This window comes from Hippoglossus stenolepis, chromosome 7, assembly GCF_022539355.2.
Source record: "Hippoglossus stenolepis isolate QCI-W04-F060 chromosome 7, HSTE1.2, whole genome shotgun sequence".
Taxonomy (NCBI): domain Eukaryota; kingdom Metazoa; phylum Chordata; class Actinopteri; order Pleuronectiformes; family Pleuronectidae; genus Hippoglossus; species Hippoglossus stenolepis.
The window spans coordinates 17,926,510-17,945,229 of NC_061489.1; the positions used below are offsets into that span (position 1 = coordinate 17,926,510).

General features: G+C 40.6%; 1 protein-coding gene across 1 annotated transcript in view; it reads right to left on the minus strand.

The window, feature by feature from the left end:
* Positions 1 to 3,759: 3,759 nt before the first annotated feature.
* The window catches only part of kdrl (kinase insert domain receptor like), a 43,869-nt gene continuing 28,908 nt past the window's right edge, over positions 3,760 to 18,720 (minus strand). Inside the window, exons 25-30 of the mRNA XM_035161307.2 lie at positions 15,771 to 15,870; positions 13,414 to 13,519; positions 11,642 to 11,766; positions 9,857 to 9,935; positions 8,990 to 9,093; positions 3,760 to 6,489 (exon numbers count right to left, since the gene is read on the minus strand). Of these exons, the coding sequence (XP_035017198.2) occupies positions 6,291 to 6,489; positions 8,990 to 9,093; positions 9,857 to 9,935; positions 11,642 to 11,766; positions 13,414 to 13,519; positions 15,771 to 15,870 (713 nt within the window). The 3' untranslated portion in view covers positions 3,760 to 6,290. The remainder of the gene's footprint in view (positions 6,490 to 8,989; positions 9,094 to 9,856; positions 9,936 to 11,641; positions 11,767 to 13,413; positions 13,520 to 15,770; positions 15,871 to 18,720) is intronic.

An 18,720-nucleotide genomic window follows, 5' to 3' on the forward strand; every position in this document is an offset into this window, starting at 1 on the left:
TCAGAGGTTTGTTGACATTCTCTGGAAAGTATTCAAAGTCGGTAAATTCACACGTACACAGACTCTGTGCTGCTCGTCAACCCTGAACCTCACAGAAGACGATCAGAAGCACCGAGCTTATCTGATACAAGTCTGATCTCTGTTTGTGATTCATAAACAAACTGGGAGTGAGGGGACGGGTCGGGGACATGCTATGAATAAAGTGAATGCATTTCTACTTTCCTCAAGTGTTATACAGTCACTCTCAGATCAGACTGATACAAACTTTCTGATTGTTTCATAGAAAGTGTTTTAAAAGACTCTGATTGTTCTTGATGCACAACACCAGAATAAAATGAAACATGATTGAGGATCTGTGATGTTTCGAAAAGCTTTTGATAAACTTTCTCCGTAAGTGACACAGGTGGAGTCACCGGATGTTCCAACCAACCAACCAACCAACCAACCAACCAACCAACCAACCAACCAACCAACCAACCATCCAACCAACCATCCAACGAACCAACCAACCAACCAACCAACCAACCATTAATCACCAACCAACCAACCAACCAACCAACCAACCAACCAACCAACCATCCAACCAACCAACCATCCAACCAACCAACCAACCAACCAACCAACCAACCAACCAACCAACCAACCAACCAACCAACCAACCAACCAACCAACCAACCAACCAACCAACCAACCAACCAACCAACCAACCAACCAACCAACCAACCAACCAACCAACCAACCAACCAACCAACCAACCAACCAACCAACCAACCAACCAACCAACCAACCAACCAACCAACCATCCTCAGTCAGAACTGACCCCAGCACATAACAGTTACTTATGTCAGACTTTCACTTTCACAGTGTGTTGTTTTTGAACTGAAGCCCTTCATAGACGTCTTTATTAATCTGTATATGTTGTTGACTTGACCCTTCACTCTGCTTGTTAATGGTGGCCTGACGTGAGGAATTCAGCAGGGACAGTATCCGGCTCATTGTTCTGTAATGAGAGGCTTGGCTGTGGCTCACGAGTCACCTTCTTGGGCAGGGGTCTGGGAACAGCATTGTGAGGCTGTTTATATGGGGAGGGGGGGGGACATTTGTCCTGCTTTGTCCTCCAATCAGTACATGATAGGACTTCAAGCTACTCATATTCAGATGAAAACTGGATGACAGACATTCCCTGAATTCACACCTCTTTTTGAGTGATTGATGGATTCATGTGCAGCTCTGGGAAAAGGCCGTGGAAACTGTCAAGAAGGGGGTCATAAATGCCACTGTTACTGTAAATGAGTGAAACAAGCAGACAGCACATAGGGTGTGGTACTGAATACAAACTGGATGGTAATGAATCACATAGTTTCTCCTACTGTGAGTAGAGATAAGTCCTGACTGGCAGCTAGTTAACAGTCAGCTGACCAACTAAACCTCAACTAACCTCTGAGACTAATATTTAAAGCATTGTCGGACTGGTTGTTATAACAATAATAATAATAAAGATACTTATGGATGTAATGATATTACTAATTGTAATGGGCAGCAATGATAACAGCACTAATAATAATGATAACAATTATTATTATATGAATACACTGTACTAATGTTTAATATGCATGACCCTTTTTTTATGTTAAAAGATATAGTTTAGAATGTATTCCTTGTCTGCACTGTTTGAGCTGTAAAGACTTAAGTGTTATCTTTGATGTCAAGGATATTTGTATTTCATACAGACCTTGAACTCGCATTTAATTCAGATTTGAATTTATTAATTAATCTTTTGACACAGTTTCTGCAGAGGTGAAGTATCAAGGTCAAACTTCCGCCTGAATGGAAAAATACTGTGTGTAGGTGCAGATACACAAGACTGTTTGTTACCGAGAAGAAAAAAAACATGACAGTGAAGAATACCCTTCCCCTCCAACATCCTTCCCTTGTTTGTTTGTGTCTCACATTCTGGAAATAGTCCACATCGGGGGTTGTTGATATGTGTTCGGGTGTAATGTCGGTTACCCAGCTCCCGGTAAACATAGTAAATCTTGTGAGGACACATGGAGACGGTCAAGGGCCCGACCTGTCTCATGGCGTGCGGACCACACCCAGTGCCAGTAGAGGCCTTACGCTCCCATAGGAAGCCCAGTGTGTGGCGTCCACCGGTCGTGACCAGGATGATTAAAAGTTCCTTCCTTCCCCACATGTTGGACGGGCTTTGTCCCGGTGAACAGACATGCTGCCGACACTGTGTCCTGGCGAGGAAGTGACTCTATCAGCGTCCAAGGAGCAGCAGAGGGGCCAAACACTGATGGTCCAGTCCAATCTAAACAAACCCGTTCATTTAGGACTGGGAACCCATGTGGGGATAATCAAGTAAAATTTGATTCTGTGAATTAACGTTAGACATTGTCTGAAAACTCTGCTCATGCTCGTGACCCTCACAGGGGCTGCAAGATAAATCTGAATGGTCACGAGATGATTTGCAGAAATGAGAGGGATAAAAAACACATTTTCTAAATGAATACAAATGATTACAATTTTCCAACTTTTCTTTAGGTTATATTTACATTTCCTAGTTTGTTAGTTAGCAGCATTCGGCAAAAGCTGCTGGAGGGATTCCCATGAAACAAATTAGAAAAAACTCAATAACTAAAACTCAACTAAAATTTGGCACGGATACGGATCAGGGGACGGATCCCGGATTTTTTTTCACTTTCTTTAACGTTGTGAGATTTTCAACATTTCAGTTGATTTCTCAGAGAGTAATTCATGGATCTTGATGAAAACAATCTGGCATATTTATGGGACGGACTGATATTTATGTGTGTCAGTAATTTGGTGCAGATACAATAAAAATCTGGATCTACTGAATTTAAATGTGGTTTCATGACTGTTGGGCCATGGCCGAGGTACCGCTGTAGTTTTTATTGTGAACAACTGGAATTTTTCACCACTTCAAACCTGTGATAAGGGATTGTAAGTTGACACTGGTTTACTTTAATAGTTTTACTTTCAAACAATACATTGACAGTATTTATAGTTTTTTTCACTCAAAGACCACATTTTCTATCATAGACTGTCAGCACAGCCATCATACATTTCGGAATGCGAACTGGTGGAGCCCAGGGATCAAACCACCGACCTTTTGGTTAGTGGATGACCCTCCGTCTACGCTGAGCCACGGCGGCTCCACAGAGAACAAAGAATCACTAACCAGGAACATTGGGGGATCATTGGTGTGCATCACAGTTCACTGATTTCAAGTTTGTCATCAGTCACACTCTGAGTTTTATTTTATTGGCAACACAATTTTTTGTAGAAGTTGCTTTTGAGTTATGTTTGAACTCACTTGAAACTTGAAATCTTTACTGGCTGAAGAATATCAGGCTGCGCATACGACTCTTCACTTCATTAAAAAAATGGGTCACAACACGGTAACACATCAATAAGAGTCTACGCCATCAGCTCTGTGAGGCTGTAGTGCTCATTGCAAAGAAAACTGTTAATCAGATAAAGTATTGGATACGTTTAATCTTTGGCCTAAATGTAGGTTAAAAAATACAATGAATATCTGCCTGAAAATGCAACTTAATCCATCTAATGGCTGTCAAGACTTTTCACTTCAAATGTGATCCTCAGGGTGGCGCTAGAGAAAAAGTAAGGGGAACATCAAGGACATTTGGTCACTGGTAGAGCCAAAGTGCAGCACAGTGCTTTATAACAATATGTATGTTTGTATTTCACACAATTATGCGTCAAGACGTCTGGTAATGTATAAATATATAAATCTTTATTCATTTATTTACTTCATATGCTCAGTTAACAGTGTCAGGGAACATCACTTTCATTCAAACTAACTTGTTAACGCTACATGAACAAAACAGAAGAAGCTACGTTGATGTTTGAGCTGCTGCAGGAATCATTACTCGTTATGATATATATATATATAAAAAGCAACAAAATCCAAATACTAATAATTTATCTTTGCATTAAGGTTGTTATTGTGAGAGGAGTAACTAAAATAAAAAAGACTGGGTTATAATAAGTGAACATGACGATGTTAGGCGAGAAATAATACAACAAGTACAGTGAACATTAATTTCCTACCAAGCACTAGAGTTAAGAGTTAAAAAAAAAAGCAAAATACAAATCTTCATAAAATGTGATCCTCAACACTGTTTCATAATAATATAGCTTTAGAATACAAAAAAAACATTATACTTGATATAAAGTATCAGTGCATCATCACTTCCTGTCCACAATCCTAAACAAATTGGTCCACAAATAAAACATCACTCTGGATTCAAGATATCCACTTTACATTGTAGTTCACTGACAAATACTGTTTCTTCTTCAGTCGTCAAAGGCCCTGTTCAGACCCGGTATTAACATTCGTCCCGAGAGATATGATCACAAGTGGACAGAACTAAGTTTGTCTGTTAACACCTGGAATTAAAAAGCGTCCTGAATGTGTCTCCTGCTTGTGATCGAATCTTACTCAGCCGCTCTATGTACAAATAATGACTTTTATCATTTGTGTCTACAAAGTTCAAAAGTTTACAGATGTGTCAGATGACAATGTCTGTGTGTGGACCTGAGTAACAGAGAGATAGTCACGGAGTCAGGAGGGACTGAATGAATTGATGCCATGTGAAGATATTCTAATAAGAATGATTTGACCGTTTTCGTAGAAGATTAGTCATTATGTGCAGGTCAGTGTTGACATTGCGGTAACAAACGTATCAGTGCATGGACAGTGAGAGGCGTAAAACCATGTTTGATTCATTATGAAACTGATGGAATTCAGCTGAGTAAGCCGTCCTACATATGTGGCCCATGAAGCATCTGTGTTCACACAGCGAGAAGAATGTGGCCAAATGTTTCCCAGACCACCTCCGACTGTGGTTCGAGTGATCGGATCTCAGGATGCATTCAGGACTTATCTGGGTGTGTTCACACCTGCACTTAGTGCTGACCACTTGTGACTGGATCACTCAGGCCGGATGTCAATATAATAATAAGTGTTGCTCAAACATGGAGATGAACAGATAATAAAACTGTGGATAAGAACAGAACTTCACACACATGCAGAGTTTTTGTCGCCTGCCCTGCAAGCTGTAACTAACACTCAGCACAAGAGGAAGGACGGAGAAAACTCACACGTGTGTTTCCTACAGAAGCAGATTCCCTCAGCTTGATAAACAGCAGCAGCACAAACAGCATGTACGTGTGGATTTAAAGTTACATGCTGATATCAGGAAGACTGGTGTTATATCTGAATCTAAGTGAACACTAAGTGACAGTGTTTACTAAATAAATACAAAGTTTATTTTACTAATGCTTTCTAAAGAAACCGTTTCTATTAAGTTTTGTTCTGTTTTTCCAACTGAGTTTATACAAAAGAAAATAAACACATCTGGTTTCCTTCGCTCTTTTTAGTTCAACCAAACAAAAAAACATGAGTTTCTTCAACACCAGATCTGGGGCAGGAGGAATCTGAATATAACTCGTCACTGAAATGATATCGTGTTCGAGCTGTATTGTTAAATCTCAGCTTTACCCTGTTTCCTCCATTAACCTGTGATTTCCTATAACTTAGAGAGCTTAAGAAATCCTCCACCACTACATGACAGAGCAGTCCTCTCCTCTGTCACTGTGGGCCAACCTGAGTTCATTGAGCTGATATATTTGTATGCAAGAGCAATGTCGCGTCAAATAACAGACTTTTCACAATTTATCATTAACATTTGTTTTTTCATCTGCTTTTTACTGAACTTAAGCCAAGGTCCTATGAAAAAGTAGCTGCACCTCAAAAAGAGCCTCTTTAATTAACAGATTATTTTCCAGTATGAATTATAAAAAAAATATATAAAAGTCTCAGCTATCATTTCTCTTTTCTTTTCTGGGAGTTATTGTTTAATGTAGTTTGTGCAGATCTGTGGTGAAGGTGGAATCATCGCATTTAGTTTTCACAGTAGATAAAAGAAATACCTGAGCCTGTTTTCAGCTGTTTGACAAATCACAGTGAGCGTGGAACGGACCAGCAGCTTTAGGGTCGGGCTAATGTCTGAATCAACTGCTACAGGTTTTTCTTTTGTTGCGCAGCGGAAGCTCCAGAATTTAGAAGATGCAGAAGTAACAGTCGAGTAGATTCATGAGTGGTTTGAGAGCGTCCGTTCTAAGAGGGAACCTTGTGGGTTTTCCTCTCAGACGCTGCCGCAGGACAGTCCGAAGATAAGAGTCCAAACAAAGGAGAACAAAGCGATGGCCTTCAGGCTGCCGAGGGGAAGAGCTGGAGGTTACACAGGTGGGGTGGAGTAGCGCACCACATAGTTGTAGTCGGGCGGCGGGCTGTGACACTCCAGGCCGACGTCCAGGGCTGAGTCGTCCAGCACCGAGTCGTTCATGCTGAAGTCCAGAGAGGGAACAGTGGGAGGGTACTTCTCCTTCTCTGGGTCACACAGCACAGATTCTTTACTCTTACTAACTGCCTTCATCCTGAAAACACAGAGAGAGAGAGAAAATACATATAACTGATTCAAATATATAAAAACAAAACACAACCAGTTCATCTACATGCTTCTAAAAACACAAAATAACCTTTCTCTGCAACAAGAATTTGATTCAGTCATAGATTTCATTCATTTAATGCAAAAATCTATTATGATTACAATTTTAAAAGTTAATGAAATTAGCCGATTCATTGATTAATTGAACAACTGAAGATATTCGATATTTTGCTAAAACCGAATAACAACAATTTTCAAGCAAAAAGCCAAATATTCTCTGGTTTCAGCTTCTTAAAACAAAATATCATGGACAGGGAAATAATTTGTCTTTCTATAAGTTATCTTAAATGAAAATAAAAGCTTGAGTACAAATAACCACCTTTAAAAAACAAACTTCTGTAAGTGGATAATGGACAAATCATCAGTTTTGGACAAGCTGTTAGGAGCTGATTGCAAAAACACTGAAAATCAAATATGATACAACAGAAACCACAACTAGGAGTAATGGTTGAAATCCTGAGAAATGATGCTGGATTACAATCTGCCTCAGAGCATTTTTTAAAAAACATTTTCAAAATTTCTAGTACGTAGAGTTTTATACATTATTGCAGCATCTTTGAAATGATTCTGATGAAATAACATTTCATTAGAAACGCTGAGTGAATGGGTAAACTACCAGCTGTGACTTACTGGGAATAAAATCAAGCTTCTCTTTCGTGAACGGTTTGTTTTCTTCACGATAACTTGACTTGACTCCTCTCACAATAGAGGCCTGCTTGATATTTGTGATTTAAGAAGTGGCCCCTTGTGAGGCTGTACAATCGGACAAACCTTTCCTCATTCATGTATGATGTAATCAATCATCCCGAGTTCTTCTGCTTCATTTGATGCTCAGAATATGAGTAATTGCCTCTTATTGTCTATGGAGGTTGCCAAGGGCTTCCCGAGCTTCTCTCTGGAGGCCAAAGGGTCAGAGCCCAGCAGGCGGAAGTGATGCCGCTGAACTGGAATGCCGTCCCGATGACTAAACTACCTGGCAAACTAGGCATCGAAAACACCAAACAATAGTGCAGTGTTGTTTTGCCAATACCAAGCTTGACACAGGGAGCGATTGGGAAATGAGCATCGGGAAACACAACGAGTCAGAGCAAACAATCCCTTCTACTCAGTCAAAGTCAAATGTGACTTTTAGCTGTTTTTATTTCTGTGATTGTATAAATTAATATCGTTGGGGTTTTTCTACAAATTTCTTGAAACTTTGCATTTCGGGAAAAAATTAAAAATCGACATCCTTGTTTGGGCAACTTCCTCAGCAATAATGTTCAATCCCTGCTGAACTGAAGTTGTTTGTTTGCGATACTAAAAAAATAAGGAGGGCAGGTTAGAGGAGTGGTGAAGCCAGAGGGAGCAACAGGTGGACTTGAGCTGCACAAAAGATCCATAGCTAACAGGGGAGGCCCTTGTAAACCCTCCTAAGTTCAAAGGTGGCAGTGATTGAGTGGTTGCCCAGCGAGGACGTCCTCCCCTCGATCATTCTCTGCATGCCTGGCTTGATTCTTTCTGCCACGCTGATGCCCTGATGCCACAAATTGACCTATGATGCGTCCTGGACACCTCAACTTCACGTATTGATCAAACAGACAGCGAGGGTGGGTGTTTTTACATGTGAGGTGAACACATTAAGAGTCATAGTAGTAGCTGCTACTGTGCAGGGTACAGTATATGAGTAATAGAAGGTTTGAAGTGTAATTGCTGTGTACATGTGTTTGACCGCATAAATTAACCCTGCCACTGAGCTGCCGTAAACTCAATATGTGGTAAGGTACAGAGACTATAATGAGAAAAAGATTTACAGAAATGTGATTCAGATTTGACTTTATCCTTGAATACCACCTTAAGTGAGAACATATTGTCTCAGTGTTTTTTTTTTACTTTTACAGTTCTATATTCTCACCCCTACAGGATCCACATCTTAAAGCCATCAAATGCTCTGTAGGGTTTTGGAGAACATACCGCCTGCATCGCTCTTTTTGAGATTGTGTGTGTTTGTAACCTAGTGTTGGATGGAAGAGGACGGCCATGAGTCATAAGTTAAGTCACTCTGGGAGGTATCTTATTCAGGGCTCTTCTGGTGAAAACAAAGAGGTTTTAGTGTGCACTTTTAAAACAGCCAAGCCCTCAAGTGACGCAGCCGCTCTGCTTTTGTGCTCAGTCCTTCAGTTTGTCACCTTCAAGCCTTTTCCCTCCCACTTCCCCTTTGTGCGTCTGTCCCTCACGCATGGTTTCTTCAGACAAAGGGGAAAACTGGCCGCTGACTTCTTTTTAAGACAGAAGAAACTTGAGTGTGTGTTGTATGACAGTTATAGCGTCTGCATTCCAGCTCAGCGGGGAGGTTTCCATGCAGGTATTTTGCAGTCTCCTCCAGTGTTTTGTTTGTGGTGACCTGCAGGGAATGTGGGGTGTAGTGCTGCGCGGTGTGGTCTACGTACGCAAGAGCCATAATGCTCAGTGGTCGACCAGCCAGCGATTCGAGGCGCTTCAGTGTCTTCATGTTGTCAGATGAGAGGCCCATCCCACTGTCTGACTGGCCGCTCTGATGATGATGATGGAAAGACAGAGAAGGGATAATTCAAACAAAACACTGCAGCTTTTATTCTTTATTATCTGAAGTGAACGAATAACAAATTTATGAATGTCAGTAAGTCAGTTATCTTAATTTTTCAAGAACCAGAGTTACTAAATTATTTACTGGTGCACATAAAATAAAATAATTGGTCAAGCATTGTTATATTGAGCAAAACATAAAGAACAACATAAAACCAATTTAAAAAACAAGTTATGAAAATGTCTATACAGGTGGTGTGAAGCTTAAACATTAATCCAGACTGATGAGGGTTGATTCTGTTAGAAATTTGATGAAGGCCCATCAAAGGAACTTCAGTTTTATGAGGAATCAGATGCAGAAAGGTAAACTAACATCCAGTTTTTGATAGTTGCTGGGCAGCAGTGCAGGGAATAAGGATTTTAGGACTGAAACAAAAGGCTGTGTGTTTTTGGTGTAACACTGGTAGTAACAATGTCGAGGTAACAAATAACACGGCCAAGAGAAAGCAGATAAAACTGAATAAAATGGAGCCAAGTATTAAGCCTTGTGGGACTCCATGTGACATGACAGCTGTGCAATTACTTAACTAATAAACCACGTATATGAAAACTTTAACTCTGATATCATCTCATACAATTGAGCCAAATATATGATTTATGATCTGACATGGAGTTTTAAATCAACCTAACTCGCTTGTTTTAGGAACAGTGGAGGTGAATATTGTGTGGCTGTCTCTGGTGTAATAACTCACCTCATGGTTTTCATTTGTCCCGTCCTCCATGGTAACCTCGTCAAACGTTTTCACACTAGCTGGACGGATCTTGATGTTCCTGGAAAAAAATATTTCCAGTGTTAAGTGTCTAAAATATCTTGAAATGATCTGTTTCTGTTCAGAGAATCATTCGATTATGCTGGAGCAAAACGGCAAAGTTCAACAAAAACAAAGAAACCACAGGAACTTAATCAATTAAATCAACAATGTGAAGAGTCTGTGACATTGTACTTTGAAAACACATATTGTTTACTTTGCATTTCAACACTAGGAGGCTAAAACTACAGCTTAATTTAGCTTAAGAGGTAACTGTCATTACTACTTTTCAACACTTCCTCAATAAACACTAGGAGGACTTGTGAAAACCCAAAGCTTTAAAAAAAATATTGTTTTAAGTGCTCATAAATCTTGAAGCTGACTATGGTTTTTGGGGAAATTCCTCAAAGGAGCCACAATATTGAAAGTGCTGTGACCATGGAGTTACCCTGAGTATATTTCTTATCATGTGCCAATCAGGCCACCCATTGTGCTCAGGTCTACATGTTCTCCTTGTCGAGCTCAGCCTGAGTGCTGCAGGAACAATAATTGTTTTGGATATTATTCAGTGAAAAGTGGGAAGGTAATTTAGGGCATTTCCTTTGCAAAACAGACTGAGAGCTGTAGCGGATAAGTTTTCAAGTCTTTCAGATAAGGTGATTTATTTGGAAATGAATTATCTTGAACTCAGCTGCACATTTGAAACCAACAAGACTGAGGGTCCACAGCCATGCTAGCTGCTCGCTGGTGCTGTACTTAGACACAGAGGTGCTTTGAGCTAAATGCTAACACGTATGCTAAATACTAACATGCTCATACTTACACATAACAATTTTGAGCTGACAGTGATTATAGTTGCAAAGTTAGAGGATGGCCAAAGTGATTACAAAGGTGGAACATGAATAGCTTCAACCTCACGGGGATGCGAGAGAAGTCTGTACCATAGACACGTCTCCACTTCATCCAATTGTACAAAAAATGGAAGCTAAGATATCATGGATTTGGGTGCTGCCATCTTGGATTTTTATTAGTCTGCGCAGTAGGCATGGTGGTAGGGAGCCGCAGCACCAATGTCCTACTAATACATGTGCTTGATCAATAGACTAAGCTGTAAATCTTATATTTCACTAAGATTTGTGTGTTTCACCCTGTTTTATAGCAAAAACTAATCTTGATAGGAACTAACTAAAATTACATCTTAGAGAAAATGTATTATGCGTGTTCCTTAACTTTTCAGTTTCTTCTATGTCCCATCCAACATGGAGGAGGCATTGTTGAAAAATTATACTGTATTCAGCCACTATGGGGTGATTGAGATGATTTGGCTTCCCTTTTGGGGAGCTGTCATGTCATCCATCATTGTATATAGACTATTATCTGTATGAAATCCAACTAGTGGATGTTGATCTTTAACAGGATCAGTGAAAACTTGTAACAGGAGAAGCCTGCGAATCACCAAGTCATTAGGATTCATTATCTGGGAACCTCTGGTATCTGGAGCAAATGTCATGACAATACATCAGCTAGTTGTCAAATTATTTCAGTTTGGAGCAGAGTGGTGGACTAACACACACAAATGACGTTTCCATCCATTGAGCCCCGTCGCTAGTGTGGCTAAAAACATGACTCAGCCCTGGAAGACAAGACAAAATAATATCCTCTCTTCGTGTTCACAGGAGTTTCAGGCGTCTGTTATGTAAACCACAGAAGAAGAATCCATGTTCTCACCAGCTGCTCCCTGAGTCACAGTGGGAGCTGGGTCGCGTGGGTGTCTCCTCTGATGGCGCTGTGGTGGAGGGGTCTCCCAGCTTACCCAGCAGGGCTGTGTTGATGGGTATATAGTGCTTCCCCTCCTAAATCAACCAAACACAGACAGAACATCTCAGACTACAGCCTTATACTTACATGATGCAAATTAAAGAGAGACAAGGGGTTTAATTGAAGTAGAGTGATGCTGCGTGCATGATATATAAACACACATTCACAAGCCGTGGCGAGCAGCCAAAGAAACTAAGGTCACACAGAGTAAACCTATGGTGATGCTGTTAGAGGCTGTCACACTGTAACATTAGCCTTAGTAATGAGAGTCAAACCCCTCAACTGTTCCAGTCTGGACTTTTTCTTATGTAGGAAACTGTTACAGACTCATTTGTAAAGCAGCATGTGTTCCACTTTCTTTAATTTCCTGCATCGACCTCAGTAACACCCTATTTTTCTTTCATCAAAAATCAGTCCTGCTGCTTTAATAGTCGGTCCCTGGTTAGGTTACACTGTACCGGGCCATTAATCATTTTCAGATCACATTTGAAGGTTCGACTTGATCCAAAACAGACAATCCAAACCCTTTGTCATTCATTAGAAAAAAGTTATTAAGATATCAATTATTAATTGTTCAAAATGTCCCTTGGGCTGCCAGGAGTCTCTAAATCAAAACAATAACAAAAGGCCTTGTTTGATGATGCCGTGAAGCAGCGTTGGTTCAACTGTAAATCATGTTCACGGATGAGGTGATGTATTAATGTTCATATATGTATATAATCATGTGATCATTACAAGTGACCAATACAATATGGATAAATCAACAAAACATAAAATAGGTCCAATGGTTTTCAGACATTTTAATCTAGATTTGTTACATATTATATATTTTATCACTTAATCTGAAAGGGACTCAGGGACAGTAAAGTTCAAAACTGACCCAGTACAAAACGTGGTGAACAAACAGAGAGAACTCACTGGCAGCAGTAAGATTCAACACCATTTGACGAGCAGCTGCAGTTAAAAAGAGTAGCAACACGTGAACCATGTGTTCAGAGTGAATCTGCTTGGATCCACTCCTGACACACACACGACCCAAGAAATTAAAGTTGATTTAATGTTGAAATGTATATGTGCATATTTATATGTAAACATTTCCTTGCAGTGTAATGCTTGCATTAAACAAAATGCTGGGATTTTCCTCATGTGGATATTTGTAGTTGCCTGATAAGTGACAAATACCTCTTAAGCTGTCTGACAGCCTCGTAAAATCAGCAAACTCCCAACAACATAATTCATCCCAGACAATGTTATCTCGCGTCACATGAATTATTACAAGGTTTTTTCATGTGTTTTGAAGTTTGGTTCCTCTTGTGAAGTTTTGCCATTTTAAAGCAGCCAAGTGTTTTGGCTGAGTATTTCTTTCCCTTTGGATCTTCTTCAGGCTGCAGGACCTCTGGTCATTCTCCAGAACTAGAAACTAATATTATGAAAACTGTAGTAGTATGTGAGGATTTAAAGTTATTATTTATTTAAAGTTTTAAAATTTTGTTTCAATATTTTAAGCAAGAGAAAATGTTTCCACCATAAACCTTCTGTTTGATTTCACACCAGAGCTCAACAGCTGATGATAATAAACTCTACATTCCTGCCATTTGTGACACAAACCTATGAAACTGATGGACCATTGACCATGAAAGTTAAACAATGCATAATATTTGAGTAATAACATTTGATCATACCTGCTGCACACTGGCCTGAAGCAGGTCTCCCAGCCTTTCCACCAGGTCAATGAAGGTGGGTCGCCCCTGTGGCTCCCCGTGCCAGCAGTCCAACATGGTCTGGTATCTGCAGGTAGAGAATGCGATACAACCCCAGCAAACTGTAAGATCACTCACTTAATGCCAAGAACAACAGATTGTACATTTGGGTTGTCATATTGCAAAATGTGACAAAACTGAGAAGTGGAAACACAGCTAGCTCAGAATTTGTCTTTTCACCTTCAGTAAACAAACCCCTATCAGTTGAGCAACCAATGAATCTGTGTCACCTCTAACTCCAGTGTCATGTTGAGCGTTTGCTCATATTCTGTTCTCTGTTTTTAGGTGGTCCTGAGACTCTGGGGTTGTATCTGATTCTCACCTGGTCTCGGGTGTGAGGACCAGTGAGAGCAAGCAGCCTCGCTCAGGTCTCTGACAGGCTGTCAGCGTCTCTGCCCATGTGGGAAGACTCAGAGCCTTTATGGGAGTTTCCATCCCAGAGGTCTGTCTCATTTTGTGGAGGAATTTGGGAATTTAGCAACAGAGCACCGGGGCAGTTGTTTGAGTTGCGTTCACAGCATTTCACAGATTGGCATCGGGTGGTGATGGAGCCCCGTCCTGTTCCTGTTGCAGCAGCCACCTCTCTCCCCACAGAAATCTTAAGTTTTATGCAAGTATAGTTTGAGGACTTGTAAAAGCAGATGGTCAAGAACACTGTTGCTTCTGTACTGACCCCCCACCCTCCTCTCCATCTGTGTGCAGTGTCTTCTCAGTGTTGTCAGGCCCCGGCTGAAAGAAGCTGAGCGGCTGCGATTCTCATGTTAATGAATGTAGAGTACAGTCGCCCAGGTGGTAGCCCTCCTAACTGTGACAGGATGTGGAGAGTATGATCCCAGCCTTTATGCATATCAGTCAGGGGGGAAGTAGAGACATTGTATGACTGTACAATTTAAACCACATTTCCTGCCGGTCTCGTAATGAGAATAAATAGCCTGCCTCCGCATGCTTGGGTCTTGAGGGAGTGTGGTGTTTTTGAGGGGGGGGGCAAGATTCTGTAGTACTGAGCTACTTTCGTCCGGTTGGGCAAGTGTGGTAGGATGGGAAGTGAGCATCCTTTTTTATTGTCCTCCCACTCTCTGAGCAGCATCCGCTACATTCCTGACGAATCTGTGCTGCGGTCCCACAAATTAATTGGTCAACACTGCCTGCAGCCTCACATGCTTTTCATCATTCATATATTATAACTTTGTGGTCGGGGTCAAGGTGTCAAAACTTGAGCTTAAAGACGTTCGTGATCAACTGCAGACCTCTCGAGGGGCGCAGCAGATTTCACCCCACCGACTCTGAGTGCATTAGTGTGCATCCCGTTTAAACTGATATCAGCGGGTTTTATCTGGGCTTTAAATTAGAGGCAGCCTTCATCAATGGACAGCCTGAACCAAGACGGAAAGTACGAAAGATTCTTGGCACCATCGAGTCTGCATCTACAGATCTTATGCACCGACTGAAACGTAAAGTCTGGATTGGATTTTGTGCATCATTTCCAATCAGCATCTCCTTCGCAGAGCTGATAAATTCATTCACTTAGCTTAACTTGGCACACGTTGCTGTAAAACCCTCGACCTTTTTGTTGCCACATCATTATTAAGCAGAAGTGCAGAATTATGCTTTCAAAACAAATAAGATTTGTGAAGTTTGACTATATGATTCATTTTAAATTAAAACCAGACACAACATATGCACATATGCACCAGACTGTGATTGCTGGATCTGGATCGGCTGCACACATTACAGAAGAGCCAAAGTATTCTTATTACAAAGTGTAGCTGCATCACTGACGCCAAAAGAAGAGGACTCTCTGTACTCGCTCCATCCACCAGCTCAAAAACGTCTCCAGTGTGTGACTCTTCTCATTGTGGAAACCTATGGCTCAGTTACAGCTGCAGTGTTGTCCATCAGCAAATGCTCCAGAGCTTAAAGTTTGCCTCTGCTGAGCTAATCAGTAGCAACTGTTTCTTCTTGCAACATTTCAGAGTAGGGTTACCCATGATTCTTATCAGCCACCCCTGACCTTCGGATTCTACCAAAGAGAAACAATGCCCTCTCTCAGGTGTATATTGATAGGGGCGGTTTTGACTCGCTGCTTTTACTTTCTTGGCCTTCATAAGGAGAACATGCTGCTGTGGCTGCAACTGGCTGAGAAAAACAAAACCTCTCTTTCTCTCTATAGGACAATCCCATAAAATTATTGATCAGTCGAATATGATGAAACTACATCTGACATTTTTTTGCTAACCTAAATTTTACAGGTTAAAAGTACATCCAATAAAATTGCTCACATTTCAGAGGAAGAGTATTCTGGCGCTCTCATCCTTGTCCCGTCTTTCAGTCTGCAGCAAAACTCTTCATCAATTTGCACGCCAGGGTACGGGGACGCACCTGGCAGAGGAAAAAAGGGGAGAAGTTCATTACGAAGTGCAAACTGGAGCCTTCTTGCTGTGAGGCGACAGTGCTAACCACTGCACCACCATGCCATGAGGTACTGTATGATGTATGTATAATGAACCTGTGACTTTAAAACTTGTGAGTATCAGTAGTTTAGTTTGACTAGTTTATTCTAATAGGCTCCAAAGAAATATCAAACGGTGCCATAATTTATAAACGCTGGTTTCACAAATTGTACAAAACAGTGTTTTCAGAATGATTAAAGTTAAAGAATGAAGAAGACTGTGGATAATCTGATAATGACGTAATAATACGTTGGAATACAAAGTCAGGAAGAGAAATAAGAGAAGTCAAGTTTGTTAGACGAAACATCAACACCATGTTATAGTTTCCCTGAGTGAACCGACAACCTACAGGAAACACTACAGTGACACACAATTTACATCTGGAATGTGAATACTGACACATTCAACCCCAACGTGCCCCAAAGATCAATAGTATGAGTGATTTTTGGTTCACTCATGATATACAGTAAATGTGTAATATTGTTATAGTTGGACTGCTGCATTGGTAATCTGTCAAATGTGTCACTCGTCGACCAAAAGGGAACCACCTCTAATTTGATTTACCTTTGAACTAATGTTGGTTGTGAAATTAGAATTTTGAGCCAAAACCCACTTCATGCTCGGCTCCCTGTGAAAACACACGTTCTCTGAACACTGAACCAACTCAGATCAAATATCCAGTTTCGTTAGTTTTAAGAAAATAAATCCAACTTCTATGTAATCAACACATTTTTGGAAACTTTTTAAATAATATTTTTGTGTTCTTGGTTGAGTTCCCTCACACAATATCAAATATCATCTCTGTGGTCACGCTAATCCGTCAGGAAACCACATATTTAGCTTAGTAGTGACCATGAAGAACTCTCAAGAGATAAAGAGAACAAAAGAACTAAATCTGCGGTATGTGATCTATTAACTTAAGCTTTGATGTGTGTTGTGCAACCTTTTCACTCTAATGAGAAAATACTCCTTATCAAGACCCTTTATAGCTTATATCAAAATACCCACATTAATTTAGGTTGCAGTCGATGCAGACACTACCACAATGACAGCTGGTGCACACACAAGCAGTACTCCAACTGTGGGCTGATGATTCTTGACACCCAAGATTTTGAACTGTCTCAAAATGTAGTAAACGCCTTACAGCAAGCATCATGGAGCATTGAATCCTAATAAACAATATTTTAAATCAAAATTAAACTTTTACAAGGGACATAAAGGTTCTAAACTAAACTAGAATGGCCCTCACTGATACCACCGCTCACCCAACAGTCCCCTTAAATTAAAACTGCACCAAATTTCACTTACTCATAGATAACAGTCCCTTAAATATGTCTGGTCTTTATTTCATTAAGATCATGAAATATTGCCTGGTAAATCTGAGGCGAAAAAAAGCCCTATCTTGTAAAGTTAGAGATGATTTACATGTATATGTTCAGTATGTTTCTATATCTAAGATTAGTTTTCACACATGTGTTGTGGAATGTAAAGTGTTCTTGTGCAACTGAAGTGGATATAAACTTTCTCCATCTGTATCTCATGTGCTCAGGGTCCTTATACACATATCTATAGACATACCTCATTATAGTGCAAGTCTAAAGTTATCATCCGTGTTTTATGATGAGATTAAATATTCTGTCATTTACATTTTCTATATCATGATAAGACAAATAATTTCTGTCATATGTATTGATAATAGTGTATATGTATTGTGACAGACACCACAGGGACCTGTTTCACTTCTGGCATCAACACTTCACTAACAAGATTTGGATATCGAAACCCACAGACTGGAACTGACACACTTTTGGTTCACGGAGAGCGATCTGAAAAACACACTTTGGTTTTACTTAAAATGTCTGACCCCCGACTGGTATCAGATTGCAAAGCTCATTTCTTTGCCATTTTTCTTGGTCATTCTGTATCTTTGTCTCCTGATTTATTCGTCTGAGACGCGGCCAACACTACCAGATGTGTAAGTGTTTCTTAAATCGAAAAATGTGGTGAGAATATGTCGGGAGTGAAGAGGAGGGTGCAGAGGGAGCATGAAAAATACGGATAGAAAAAAGTTTCATAATGACGTCAGTGTGCTTTACATTTAAAAGCGCATGCGATTCGACACAGTTTTCCCTCAAACGCAGAGGGGGACAACACTGTATGGCGGCGGTTCAAAAGCAGCACCGTCAAAAAGTACAGCATAGCGATACATCCAGCCTTGCTCCTCTTATGTCTCCCCTGCTTCCCATGGTGACATTTCAACATACAATATTTCATGTTGAGTCTCGCTTTAGAAACGTGTGGTGAGCGCTGTGCCACGGTGCACAGGCAATCACGGACCCACACACAATGCTGACTTAAAGGCCGCAGTGGTTTCACAGCGGGGGCCCACTTTAACAATGACCTGGCTGCTTGGTTACACTGAGTTTGTGTTGCCAGCTGCAAAGAAACGGATTGCTTAAATAGGAGGTGTTTTCTCATTTTAATGGCCCATGCCTGTACTTAAATAAAAAACACAGTCAAACTTCACTAATGCATTGTGCACGAGTGGCATGAAAATTATTTTCTCAGGCGGACAATGTAAGGCCTGGCCCTTTGTCCCTAAGGCACAATTACACAGTGGTGGAAGACAGTTAGAACACAGTGCATCTGGTGAGGCTGTCGGGCTGGGGGCACGGAGAGTCCACTGAGAAACAGCTCTCTTTACACTCAGCCTCTCAGAGACCAGCGACTGAGCTGCATGAACAAACTCAATGTGTAATATTTTGTCCAATACAGTATA